The sequence below is a fragment of the Stegastes partitus genome, unplaced genomic scaffold (assembly GCF_000690725.1).
Source record: "Stegastes partitus isolate 25-593 unplaced genomic scaffold, Stegastes_partitus-1.0.2 Scaffold30, whole genome shotgun sequence".
In the NCBI taxonomy this organism is placed as follows: domain Eukaryota; kingdom Metazoa; phylum Chordata; class Actinopteri; family Pomacentridae; genus Stegastes; species Stegastes partitus.
This window is the reverse complement of record NW_007577761.1, coordinates 644,667-658,141: the sequence shown is the minus strand read 5'-3', so window position 1 is coordinate 658,141 and position 13,475 is coordinate 644,667. Positions and strand designations below refer to the sequence as shown.

General features: G+C 40.8%; 1 protein-coding gene across 17 annotated transcripts in view; it reads left to right on the top strand.

The window, feature by feature from the left end:
• Nucleotides 1-13,475, top strand: part of fryl (furry homolog, like) — a 77,024-nt gene that overhangs the window by 40,218 nt on the left and 23,331 nt on the right. For 12 of the 17 annotated variants that reach the window (XM_008299152.1, XM_008299160.1, XM_008299088.1 and 9 more), the window contains 27 exons: nt 436-528; nt 633-731; nt 1,291-1,392; nt 3,441-3,485; nt 4,825-4,928; nt 5,084-5,192; nt 5,306-5,392; nt 5,973-6,144; nt 6,287-6,419; nt 6,513-6,620; nt 6,726-6,963; nt 7,091-7,267; nt 7,379-7,465; nt 7,555-7,823; nt 8,180-8,387; nt 9,070-9,194; nt 9,280-9,337; nt 9,432-9,523; nt 9,622-9,794; nt 9,894-10,054; nt 10,147-10,257; nt 11,399-11,553; nt 11,649-11,748; nt 11,844-12,012; nt 12,634-12,902; nt 13,009-13,149; nt 13,260-13,428. In XM_008299152.1, the coding sequence (XP_008297374.1) occupies nt 436-528; nt 633-731; nt 1,291-1,392; nt 3,441-3,485; nt 4,825-4,928; nt 5,084-5,192; nt 5,306-5,392; nt 5,973-6,144; nt 6,287-6,419; nt 6,513-6,620; nt 6,726-6,963; nt 7,091-7,267; nt 7,379-7,465; nt 7,555-7,823; nt 8,180-8,387; nt 9,070-9,194; nt 9,280-9,337; nt 9,432-9,523; nt 9,622-9,794; nt 9,894-10,054; nt 10,147-10,257; nt 11,399-11,553; nt 11,649-11,748; nt 11,844-12,012; nt 12,634-12,902; nt 13,009-13,149; nt 13,260-13,428 (3,754 nt within the window). The remainder of the gene's footprint in view (nt 1-435; nt 529-632; nt 732-1,290; nt 1,393-3,440; nt 3,486-4,824; nt 4,929-5,083; nt 5,193-5,305; nt 5,393-5,972; nt 6,145-6,286; nt 6,420-6,512; nt 6,621-6,725; nt 6,964-7,090; nt 7,268-7,378; nt 7,466-7,554; nt 7,824-8,179; nt 8,388-9,069; nt 9,195-9,279; nt 9,338-9,431; nt 9,524-9,621; nt 9,795-9,893; nt 10,055-10,146; nt 10,258-11,398; nt 11,554-11,648; nt 11,749-11,843; nt 12,013-12,633; nt 12,903-13,008; nt 13,150-13,259; nt 13,429-13,475) is intronic. The other 5 variants (XM_008299096.1, XM_008299120.1, XM_008299184.1 and 2 more) reach the window with 1 other exon arrangement.

Here is a 13,475-nt window from a genome sequence, read left to right as displayed (position 1 = left end):
CCTCATTAGTTCTTGTTCTGGAATCACCAGTTGATATAGTCCTATTTTCAGAAAACTTGCAATTGCATGCTGGTCTGCTCCAGGCCTGTTGTCCTCATTTCAATTTAACACAGTGTGGTTAAATGAGTAAATATGCTGCAAATGTTCTCAGTGCTAAGTTGATCTAGAGATAACGTAGAATATTTTTTCCATATCAATTCATTAAAGAATAGGAAAAATTTCAGTTGGAATTACTGTGGTTGACCACAGCCTTAAAGTGGAGAGACATTAAAAAAAATGCTGCTGGAACAGGAAATGTAAATTGTACACATACTTGACATTTGTTCCATTAACTTGGGTCAGGTTCACCAGTACTGTTGTCTGAACACTGTATGTTGATCATGTCTGACCTGCTATGTTGTCTTCCTTACACGTGTCTTTTGTACTCTCTCCAAGGAATGTGCCCAGTATTTCCTGGAAGTCAAGGATAAAGACATAAAGCATGCTCTAGCAGGCCTTTTTGTTGAGATCCTCATCCCTGTCGCAGCTGTGAGTAACAAGCAAAATAATTTACAGGTTATTTTTTTCAATTTACATAAATAAATGTATCTTTGTCCATTTGAGATCCATAGAAATGTTTTGTCCATCCTCAGGCGGTAAAAAATGAAGTCAATGTGCCATGCCTAAAAACCTTTGTGGAGATGCTCTACCAGACGACATTTGACCTTAGCTCCAGAAAGAAGCACTCTTTGGTAATTATTCTACCATCTTAGTTTTTTCTCTCTTCTCCTCCAGCCCTGACACTATTTACTCTGTATCTTTAATACTTGCTTTTATATTTCTCTCATCCTGTATTTGGTCAACATCACTGTTGGCCTCAGAGCACCAAGTCTGACATCATCATGCAGTAATGTTGGACTTCAAATAAATAAACACAGCATCCTTTTAATCAATTATGTTTCCAGATCAGCTATTCTGAAGTATAGAAGTGTCTTGATTTTGTCCATTTTTAATATCTCTGTGTAATATATTAATTTATTTTACAACATTTTTATTAACATGTCAGTAATTCTGACATTATTAAGTAGATCTTAAATCAGTTTTGTGGCTTTGCTCTCCACTCCATCATGCTGTTGTTGCTCTTGGCTCAGCTGTAGTCTGCAAGACTCTAGAGTGTAGCTAATTTATTAATTTTTTTGATGTTACATTACAAAAAGTGCATTAAAATATGACTTTACAGCTGGTAGGAAAACTTGCTTATCTGTTTGCTTTTTTTTTTTTTTTTGATGCTGACACTGTTTTTGTCCCCAGGCTCTGTATCCCCTGGTGACATGTTTGCTGTGTGTCAGTCAGAAGCAGTTCTTTCTCAACAACTGGCACATCTTCCTCCAGAACTGCCTCTCACACCTGAAGGTACTGCCAGCCGCAACCTTTACACCCAATGTATCTCAGAAAGCAGCTCCAAAGAGTAGGACAATGATTGTATTCTTCAGTTTCAAGTAGTTTAAGGGCAACCTACTTGGATTTACAATGCCTAATTCAGTTCAAGTCTTATGACTCATGTTATGAAAACTAAAATTAAATTAGGGTGTTCTTGAGGGAAGCATAAAGTGACCTTAGTGCCCTTAAATTCAAGATCATTACTTTGCTCTTTGTCTATAAATTGACAATGAGAAAGTAGCAGCATTCATTTCTTTTTGAAAGGAAATTAATTATGAGTGTTGTATGGTTTAAACATGCTGACTGAAGAAGCTGTCTTGGTTGTGAAGGGTGTGCTCTGTGGTTCTGTCTGGATATCATGATGTACTTTCCCCTTCATTATCAACAAACCAGATCTGTACAGAAATAGCACTTGATTTGATAAGGCAATAACCAAGGGTTGTTTCAGAAAAATCTATAATCTATGCTAAAAAAAAAAAACATGTTATGAAATATTATTAGGTAATTATGTGCCTACATTTAATTACAGCAATGTTATTTTAACAAGTCCTATGTGTCATTTTTCAACTCATCCTTATAAATATCTTGCTTCTCAGCTAAACAAAAATCTAAAACACCATGCATGCACCATGCACCATATAATGTTATGTCAAGTGCTGTTTTAACTCAGGTCTGTTAATGACTCCTTGTAAACCAATTACAAACAAATCAAACCGATTTTCCTCCTGTTCCTGACCATTCAACCCAGAGGCTGATTGACCAAATCGCTGACTGACTGACCGACTCACTGACTGTCCTTTCCATTCTGCATTGATTACCCCTTTTGTGGAGACTGTTTGATCTTGTGGTGGACAAATTTCCGTTTGCGTCTCTGTGATGGTGATTTCGGATGGTTTTTGAATGGCCGTCTGTCTTTTCAGTGATCTCATTCCAGCATTCTCTTTCACCACAGTGATCGTTTTAGATTTCCTTAATTTGAAAATCAGTCAGCTCACTGAGTGTCGATGCTGATTCTTTGACTGAGATAATTTTGCGGATTTGTGTGATGGCTCGAATGCAGCGATGATCTTAGTGATTTCTGGCTTCTTGTACAAGCAGTGATTTTAACCTTGTGGGTGCTCTTGAGAATAAATAAATAAGGGCTGTGTTTCACTATGCTTAACAAATTGCGTCATTTGAATACCAGGTGTGACGCAAATTCAAGTCAGGATGGAGAGGTAGTTAAAGTTCACCTTTTGGAAACTAAAAGCTGAGAAGCAAAGTCAAGAACTCTTGTACATCAGCTACATTATTTTATGATTAATTGACTTGTCTTAATGCACTCACTTACAATAATTACACTGTTGTTTGAAAAATATACAAAATAATTGTGTTCTCTGAGTCGCAATCAATAACACTGATAACAGTGTTTACATTCTAACAGGTTATCATTTATACTGTAATTGTACAGCCCTGTTTTAACGTGTGATGCCCACAGGGTTAAAATTACAACACTTTGCATTTTGAGTGTGCTTGACATGGATTCGAATGAAAACTGTTGAGTTGGGTGTCGCTGCTTGTCGGCTTAGTCGGTGAAACAGGCAATATTGTGTTTTTCGTTTTGTTTTCGTCTCATCCTTCTGTTCCTCTTATATCCATGGCTTTGTGTATTTTGTCTGTCTCACTGTCTTAATTTTCAGACCACAGCACACCTTCTTTTACTTTGCTTTTGCAATTTTAAATTGATATATTTCTCACTAGGTTGAAATATATAACATGTACAATACAAATGGACTGTTACTTTGCATTAACAGCATGCACCTTGTATCCACAAGTGGCATGCTGAACAGTTCATTATGTATCATTACAGTTACCATTGATTCATATACTGCCACACCAACAAGAGGAGCTCAGGCTGCTCTTGTCATATCTGTTTAGGCTCTGTTTTTGTGTTTTGCTTATAACTTGCATGTGTCCCTCCCCAAACCCTTCATTCTTTGTCTCCTGTCATTTGATCTTTTTCTCACATTGACTCGCTCCAGATGCCGTCTAACAACAGCATCCGAAAGCAGATTGAGACGCTGCAGGTGAGTTATCTGGTGTCGGTGGCTCGTCGGCGCTCCCTTCCTTCTAAAGGTCCAGGTCCTGATGAGGGTGTAGGGTAGCACAGTTCCACTCGCTTGGCTAAAAGGGAGAATTGTTCTCTGCTGTGACTGAAGTGTTGCACCGTGAAAGGAGGGAAGAGGACCAAATTAACTACTTGGAACTTGTGATGTTGCTTTAGGCTTTGTGGTTGATCTGGTTTGTGTTAATCAGCAGTGGTGTGGACTTTTGTCTGATGTCTAGTTATTTTTGTAGCTGTGTTCTTTAGATACTTGTCTGTTTGTGATGCACAGTGGTGGAAGAAAAAAAAGTTTGCACAATATCCCTAGAATAACTAAATCGGCCACAGCGTACTGAGTACGCGCCTTATTAGCCTAAATGGATTATATATAAACACAAAAAGGTGATATTTGCAGAATATTGAATCATTTGAACCTGGTTATTTTAAGATGAATGATGCAACAGACTTTGAGCAGAACAGCAGGCAGCTGACAATTTCTTTGATATAGAATTAGTTTGAAATCAACTCCGAATTAATGTTCAGAAAATGTTGAGTAAGTTAGACCTAGCAGTCTCTGTTGGGTTGGGCGACTTCACAGGTAGCCTGTTTTATCCGCTGACAAAACATCGAATTAAGCCTGGATGGCAATTGATGTAGTGCTTTTCTCCTCATGAAGGTGACAATGAAGATTGTCCAACCAATACGACCAAACCTTGAGGATTTCTGTTCTTGAGCTGTGTCCCCACTGAGAATTACATGGTTTTTAAAAGGTTTTTACTGATTTTTATAGTTTTTCATCAAAATATAGAGGTATGTCAGTGGAAACTACCCACACCTTGAACACATCACAGGCTCTGAGCATGGATGCTCTCACGATGACCCTGTAAATGTACACCAATAATATGGATATTTGATGTATGAGATAGCTTCTCTTGATCAATTAAATAAGAAAAGAGAACTGTCAATTGGATATGTGGTTGTCCAGGACGTAATTATTGTACATTTAATTCAAAATTTACCATTAAATGTTTTTTGTTTGTTTTTTTAAATAAAATTGTTTGCTTGTTTTTCTAAAAATGACTCCCTCAGGTTGACTATATTTTAGCAATCATCAAACCATGTGGACTTACAGTACTCAGACATCAACCAGTGACTCTTTAGAAATCATGCACATGGACTGAAAAACAATGACCGTCTACGGAGTATTTCTGTGTTTCTCTAGACAACAACAAGCTGATCTCTAAAGCCTCACAGGTGGGTAGTTAAGTAGTCACTGTTAAACAGGTTTCTCATTGTCCTTTTTATTTTCTTTGCATCCACAGAACAAAGATCCCAAAATGTCCCGTGTAGCACTGGAGTCACTCTACAGACTGCTGTGGGTCTACATTATCAGGATCAAGTGTGAGAGCAACACTGTCACGCAGAGGTCAGTTACAGGGCCAGACAAAGTTTATCCCTCAAACTGCTCTTTCACAATCAAACCCTTGCAGCCTGTGGCTATGAATAAGAAGTACATTTCATGAGAACCTTTGTTATTTAGCACCACAAATGCTTATACTGTCCCTGTTTTTTTGTTCCTAGTCGACTACTCAGCATTGTTTCAGCACTTTTCCCCAAAGGCTCCCGCAGTGTGGTGCCCAGAGACACACCCCTCAACATCTTTGTCAAGATCATCCAGTTCATAGCTCAGGTGAGCCCGCAGCACAAACTGTGATGTAGTTAGATTTCACAGCTGAGCTAAAACTGGTGACACACTGCACAGAAGCTGTGGGTTAGTGATGACTGGTTTGTTGATTAATACAGGAAAGACTGGACTTCGCTATGAAGGAGATTATCTATGACCTCCTCTGCGTGGGCAAGTCTCATAAAACCTTCACCATTAATCCAGAGGTAATGTATAGAGAAGACTTAGGCTTTGTCCAGACATACATGGGTATCATTTCAAACTTGGCTTTTTCTTGTGTTTTGGCCTTTTGTCTACATACAAATGCAGTGTTAGGTCACAGACAATAGTGCTTTGAGAAGACTCCTTCCAGAGTTTTAGCTTGTCACATCTGAATGTGTGTCACTATGACCAGATCATTTTGTGCGGTGGTGGACGTGGCCACAATAGTGCAGTACAGTTATTCTTCCACGAAACAGAGGTGTCTGGATTAATCCACACACATTATTCCCCCTTTTCTTGATGAGTTGTTGGTAGTCTACTGGAACTAGTCTTAACTTTTTTCCAGGTTTTCATTAGCCACCATGGCTTTAGTGGTTAAGTTATCTTGCCACCTGTTTCTTTGGCATGCTCTTGACAGTGCTTCAGTAATGGTCATGTGTTTTAATTTGGATAGAGACTTTTTTTGAGAACAAATGAGCCCATTTAAAAACCACCCATGTATGTGTGGACTAGGCCTCAAACATCCAGTATTGAAGGAGTGTTGGCAAATTTTCTCTCATCATTTTCTTCCTCCCACCCTACCAGAGGATGAATATCGGTTTGCGAGCCTTCTTGGTGATTGCAGACAGCCTACAGCAGAAAGATGGGGAGCCTCCAATGCCTACTACAGGGATCATCATGCCCTCTGGCAACACTCTGCGTGTCAAAAAGATCTTCCTCAACACCACCCTCACTGATGAAGAAGCAAAAGTCATAGGTTGGTTTGATTTTTGAACTGCCGACAATCGTATTCAGACTTAACATTTGGTCGAAATGCGGCATTTTCAGTACTGTGTTAAAATGTCCATGAAGTGTTGTTTATCTGCTCTGAATGTAATAACTCCACTGGGTGTTTCCAGGCATGTCACTTTACTACCCACAAGTAAGAAAAGCCTTGGATAACATCCTGCGACACCTGGACAAGGAAGTGGGGCGCTCCATGAGCATGACCAGCGTGCAGATGTCCAACAAGGAGCCTGAGGACATGATCACGTATGTAACCACAACCTTCTAGTCTTCTCTTACTGCCGTACTATTGTGTGTTCCTGACATATAACAGGCTATTCTAAATTGTTTGTGCCTCAGGGGAGAGAGAAAGCCAAAGATTGATCTGTTTCGAACATGCGTGGCCGCCATCCCAAGGCTGATACCAGATGGCATGAGCAGACAAGACCTAATAGAGCTTCTAGCCAAGTAATTCACCCTATCTAACCTCACTTCAGACACATCTCTACACAATAAACTCTCACACTGGTGGTGCCCTTCATGTCCTTAAATATCTCCCTTCTCCTTCTCTAGACTGACCATCCACATGGATGAGGAGCTGCGTGGCCTTGCCTTTACCACTCTTCAGGCCCTCATGGTGGATTTCCCAGAGTGGCGTGAGGATGTCCTCTCAGGCTTTGCCTACTTCATAGTCAGAGAGGTGACTGATGTCCACCCCACACTGCTGGACAATGCTGTAAAGATGTTACTGCAGCTCATCAGCCAATGGAGGCAGGCAGTGCAGAGCAGCAATAAGAGTCATGATTCACAGGTTGGTCAAGAAAGTTTCAGCTGTGTGTTGAGAACTAATGTAGTTTGTTTTCATATATTATGTTTTAAGTGCCAAACATATATTGAATAAATGATTTTAGCAACATGCTCTGTTACATTTTGAACAGGGTTCAAGCAGCGGCCATTCTCTGTCCTTGGAGCGAACTCTTCCGTTAGGTGTGCTACATGTGGTGGAGGGTTTAGCGCTGGTGGTGCTGTGTAGCTGCCGCCCTGCCACGCGCAGACTCGCTGTTAATGTCCTTAAAGAAGTCCGGGCGCTGCACACTGCACTGGGCATTGGCAAGGTCATTACTTTAAACGTACATTGCACTGTTATGATTGGCAAAAAAAAAAACAGTCAAGTTTTTTTTTTTATTTCAAGTACTGTTTACTGATATTTATACTTAATCTTTCAGGGAGATGAGGAACTGGCCATTGATGTAATGGATAGATTAAGTGCATCAGTGTTGGAGAGCTTCATTCATCTCACAGGAGCTGACCAGGTATGAATTTATTCTCTTTTTCCTCAGAATAATAGAACTTTCAGAAGTACTCAAAGACTCAGCTTGTCGTCCTCTGTTCTTCCCTGCAGACCAACCTACTGTACTGTCCCAGTGGGATTGATCTGCAGACGCTAGCAGAGTGGAGCTCATCACCCATCAGCCACCAGTTTGATGTGGTGAGCCCCTCGCACATCTGGGTGTTTGCCCATGTTACTCAGGGCCAGGACCCCTGGGTCATCAGCTTCTCCAGCTACCTGCGGCAGGAGAACTTGCCCAAACATTGCCCCACTGCCCTCAACTATGCCTGGATGTTTGCCTACACCCGCCTGCAGCTGCTGTCTCCACAAGTTGACGTAAAGTAGGTTTCCTTAAACCTCTTTGTTCATCTATTCTGTTTACACATCTATGAAATTATGTGGGGGGGTTTTTCTGTCAATGTGGGGTTTTTTAATGATAAATGAATTTTGAAGACCAGCTAATGATGTCTTTGTGATGACATTATGTACTATGATTGTGAACGCAAAACCAAGAATACTCATTCAATATGCATGACACTAGATAAATACACTGAATACTGATGTAGCCTCAAGTGATGTCTTAACATAGGCAGGCAGAACTTGACTACTTTGTTCTTTGGACCTACTGCTCAGTGTCATTCCGTCCTTTTGATGTCATGTCATTCATCTCTGACCTTTGCTGTTTGTCCACCTGTAGTAGCCCCATCAATGCCAAGAAAGTGAACAGTCTGAATAGCAGTGACTCCTACATTGGCCTCTGGAGGAACTACCTGATTCTCTGCTGCAGCTCTGCCTCCTCCTCCCCCTCCATGTGCTCCTCATCTTCCACCTCTGGCTCCGTCCGCTGCTCCCCGCCTGAGACGCTGGCGTCCACGCCGGACAGCGGCTACAGTTATGATTCAAAGGTCAGAAGCAACTGCACAAACAGTCACTTCTTAAGTGTCAAAGTAATTTATTGGTTGTTGTTAGTACATCCAGTGGTAGACAGCAACCAGGAACTCTGAACAGCTAATTTTGCAAAGTTAGTTCTCTAGAACTTCTAACATAACATTCTTCAACATACGTTATTGAAAAATAAACTTATATTAATGTTCTAGTTCATATTCATATTTTAGCTCAAGTACTGCCATCACTCCTGTGTATTTTCTGCAAGCTTATCAAGTACCTCACACAAAGACATTAGTAATGTCCTAATCACACAAATTCAACAGATGAATATCCAAATCAAATTTAGTCTGTGTTGTTTTCATCGCCTATTTTTGACTTCACTTGAAAGTACAAAAAACAAGCTGTTCTTTGTTTTTTGTGCGTTGCATTCATAAGTGAATTATGAAATTGTGTGTTTTTGTTTTTTTCATTTTGGGATTATCAGTTGAATGAGAGAAGAATGAATGTTCCATGGATTCCAAACAACATGCTATCTGCCATGTTTTCATACACATACTTAGTGTTTGAAAGTTTTGCACAAACTATGGAATAATGCATTTCAGTCCTAATATAAATATGGCTGTGTATAATGTGTGATCGTGTAGTCACAGTGTAGGAAATGTATGAAAATTCAGCTGCAATGAATCTTTCTGTTTATAGATTGTTGGCACTCCGTCCCCCTCCTCCCTGTTCAAACACATTGTTCCAATGATGCGCTCTGAGAGCATGGACATCACAGAATCTCTTGTGTTGGGGCTTGGCAGGACCAACCCCGTGGCCTTCAGGTACACGACACTCTTCATGAACTATGTATACCTGGGTTTTTTTGGGTTTTTTTTTTTTAAAATGTGCATTTACTTTGTCCTTCAGAGAGTTGATAGAGGAGCTAAATCCCATCATAAAAGAAGCTCTAGAAAGAAGACCTGAAGTAAGTGGTATTCACTGATAACCTTCTATTCACACTTCTGTATTTATCAAAAGACACTTAACTTTGTTAAAATGCGGTGCTCTTTATTCTGCAGAACATGAAGCGACGCAGGCGTCGTGACATCCTCAGGGTCCAGCTGGTCCGGATATTTGAGCTGCTTGCTGATGCTGGTGTCATCAGTCAAATGTATGTTATCCACAAACGTTTTGACGTAAACCAAATGGTTGCAAATTAATTTATTCTTTCATGTGACAGATTTTGATTGTAAACTTTTCTGTTTACAGAGCCAGTGGAGGGTTAGATGGAGAGAGCCACTCTCTGAACAGTACACTGCTTGAGTATGTTGATCTGACCAGGCAATTGCTTGAGGCTGAAAATGACAAGGACTCTGACACACTGAAGGACATTCGCTGTCACTTCAGTGCACTCGTGGCCAATATCATACAGAATGTCCCAGGTAAGTCTCTTAATTTCAGTCAGATACTTACTTCTTGCTGCTTTCCATCTAAATTTCAAGTGATAAATTATATCTCTTGTTTGATTTTCTTGTGTTCAGTGCACCAGAGGAGGACCATCTTCCCTCAGCAGTCACTGAGACACAGTCTGTTCATGCTGTTCAGTCATTGGGCTGGGCCCTTCAGCATCATGTTCACTCCATTGGATCGCTACAGTGACAGAAATATGCAGATCAACCGCCATCAGTACTGTGCACTAAAGGTACACACACAACCACATATGAAGACGTAAATGTAGAAATTTGTTTTCTACGTGTTTTAACAATAACTAACGGCTTTTTTTAAATGTGCCAGGCCATGTCTGCAGTGTTGTGTTGTGGACCTGTGGCTGACAATGTTGGCCTCTCCTCTGATGGCTACCTCTACAAGTGGCTGGACAACATCCTGGATTCTCAGGACAAGAAGGTGAGAGAAGTGTTGCCATTCTAGTCTACTTTAATTGAAATTGCCTTTGCTCATCTGCCTATGGCATGTGAATGTAACGTTGAGTGATTGACCAAAGAATAGTCTTGGAACACTTAAGGAAGAAAAAGGTAGTATATTCACAGTTAATAATATTTTCAATATAATGACAAAGCACTCATCTTTCCCTGGCTCACAAAAAGGCAACTACTCTAAGTTATTACATGCACTGAAATACATACCATAGTGGACAACCTCAGTGGATGCATGTGATGGTAGCAATCTGCATTAGGCCAGTATATCATCATATTTTCTCTAGTAATTAAGCCAGAGTAAGCATAATGCATACGTCAGACTGTATCATCAGACTTCTTGAGGTCAAAGTAATGTAGCACACATTTGCATGCCTTGACACTAGCACTACACGGTGGTACTTTTTAGTACTGCAAGGAATGAGCACCAAACAGTTTAATTTCAAGACCTACACAAAATGCATAATGAAATTAGATATTAAATCGTTTAATTATTTAATTGTTTATTCTATAATTATTTACAGAAATCATGTTACTGAAAACGTAATTTGAGAGTAATCATTGTAATTTACACTTGTGTTTTCAGGATATTATCCCCCTTGTTTTTGAGTGATTCTAAATCCAAATCTAAAAGTTAATTATGTCATTGTATAGTCTGTATTAGTAGCCCTAACGGTGAATTTCTTTTTGAAATGCAGCATAAGCCATCTCAGGGCACTTTACATAATGAAGTCAAGCCCTTCCAGCATTATATTTCAGAGGGAAACCCAACAAATCCATCTGTTACCTTTTAGCAAGTACATTGACGTTAGTGGGAAGAAAAAAAAAACTCCCTTTAAACAGGAGAAAACCTCCAACAGAACCAGGCTCAGGGAGGGTGGCCATCTATCTTGCCTGGTTGGGATGAGGGTAAAGACAAGAGAGAAATAGACAAGTGTGTATACAAATACACTGTTTACCGCATATTTTGTGGCCATGCAAATAATGATACTAATAATGAATACTAGTAGTACATGTTGAGAAATTAATGGGTAAAAAAAAATACAGAATTGTGTTGACTATTGAAAGAAGAGACTCCATGGTTCTAATGGTTGGTATGCGCCCTCCTGTAGGTCCATCAGCTGGGTTGTGAGGCTGTCATGCTTCTGCTGGAGCTAAATCCAGACCAGAGCAACCTCATGTTTTGGGCTGTGGACCGATGTTACACCGGCTCCCGTCGTGTGGCTGCCGGCTGCTTCAGGGCCATTGCCAATGTCTTTCACAACAGGTACTGCACAGTTACAACTTGAGTTTATTATTATGGCTTGCTAGTCCCACTGAAGCTGGCTACTTTAATGCTGCGTACATGTTATTTTCTCTTAGGGATTACCAATTTGACACTGTGGTGCTGCTGAACCTGATTCTGTTCAAGGCGGCTGATTCTTCCAGGGATATCTATGAGGTGGCCATGCAGCTGTTACAGGTCAGAAGCTTTGTTTCATGTGTAAAATTCCATCACATCTACAAAACACTGCAAAGGTTTGTCATTGAGATATTATGATTATCTGTCCAAAACAGATCCTGGAACCCAAGCTCTTCCGTTATGCCCACAAATTGGAGATCCAGCGAACAGACGGCATCTTGACGCCTCCCTCACCGCTGCCACACCTCTACTCTGTGTCTTACTACCAGCTGTCTGAGGAGCTTGCAAGGACTTACCCAGAGCTCACTCTACCCATCTTCTCAGGTTTGCTACCTTATCATTTAGTGCTGTTGTTTGAGAGGTAGTGTGTTAATATGTGAAGCTATTCCATCAAATACTGTAGATACTCCTTGTGAGCTTTTTAATGGCTTTGTGTAACATGCTTTAGGCTTTTGTGATTTCTTGCATGCTTTTGTGTTTTCTTTGGCTGCTTTATTTTAACAATAGCAGTCCAATCCTGTCTTGTGAAGAGTTTTGTAGGAGCATTTGCCAAATTAAAGTGACTGTTTCAAGATAGTTACACAGTGTGGACTGCTCCCTTACTTATCAGCAACAGCTGAGTAGGTTAACTGAGAATAATGTTAGACTCATGATTAGTTAAGACAAATGCATTCAGCTCTCATAATGGCACAGAAGGATACTGGTAGATATGCCATTGGTGTTTGCAGTACACTTTTAATGAACTAGAACAAGTAAAATTTATTTAGGAACCAATGAGCAGAATTGAACTTTAAATTTCTCAATGAGTCCTATAGAATCTGACTCAAACCAGTTCTTGCTAGCCACATATACTGGCTGTACTGTGATACTGTTGTGACAACTGACAGAACATTCTTTTGTAAATATGTTCAACTACAATCTAACTTCCTACTGTTCACACTGCAGAGGTGAGCCAGCGTATCCAGACAGCACATCCTGGTGGTCGTCAAGTAATGTTGCACTACCTCCTACCTTGGATGAACAATGTGGAGCTGGTTGACTTCAAACCAACCCAGCGGCGACCGGAGGATTGCGGCAGTGGTGAGGATGACGAGGACGTACACGAGCGGGAGATTATGATGGTCAACAGCAGACGCTGGCTCCGCGGAGAGGGCTGGGGATCCCCTCGTGCCACAACCATGGTGCTGAACAACCTCATGTTTATGACCGCCAAGGTGAGACAGCTGATGAACCACCTGCGCTCCACCATATTGAGATTTACATGGGTTTGGAAATGCTGATTTTGCTAATTAATTAATCATATTTTTTTTTTTTCTCTAGTATGGAGATGAGTTTGCTTGGTCGGAAATCGAGAATGTATGGACCACATTAGCAGACAGCTGGCCAAAGAACCTCAAAATCATTCTACATTTCCTCATCAGTATGTCAGGAGTCAACAGTGACCCCAGCCTCTTGCCCTACGTAAGTTACAGCACGTTAGCATCATGCTGCGTATCTGTCGGATCCCCGTGTGCACTGTCCACTGCTTACCCCCTTCTGTTTTTCTGACTGTGTTACTTGTGTGTCCTCAGGTGAAACGAGTGGTGGTTTACTTGGGCAGAGATAAGACTATGCAGCTGCTGGAGGAGTTGATGTGTGAGCTTGAGTTGACTGATCCTGTTAGCTCAGCTGTCACTCACATGGACAACCCCCCTTATTACCGCATCACCTCCAGTTACAAGATCCCCTCAGTCACCTCAGGTTAATGAGCTGCAGGAATGCACCAGTTCACCGCTTAGGCCACAATT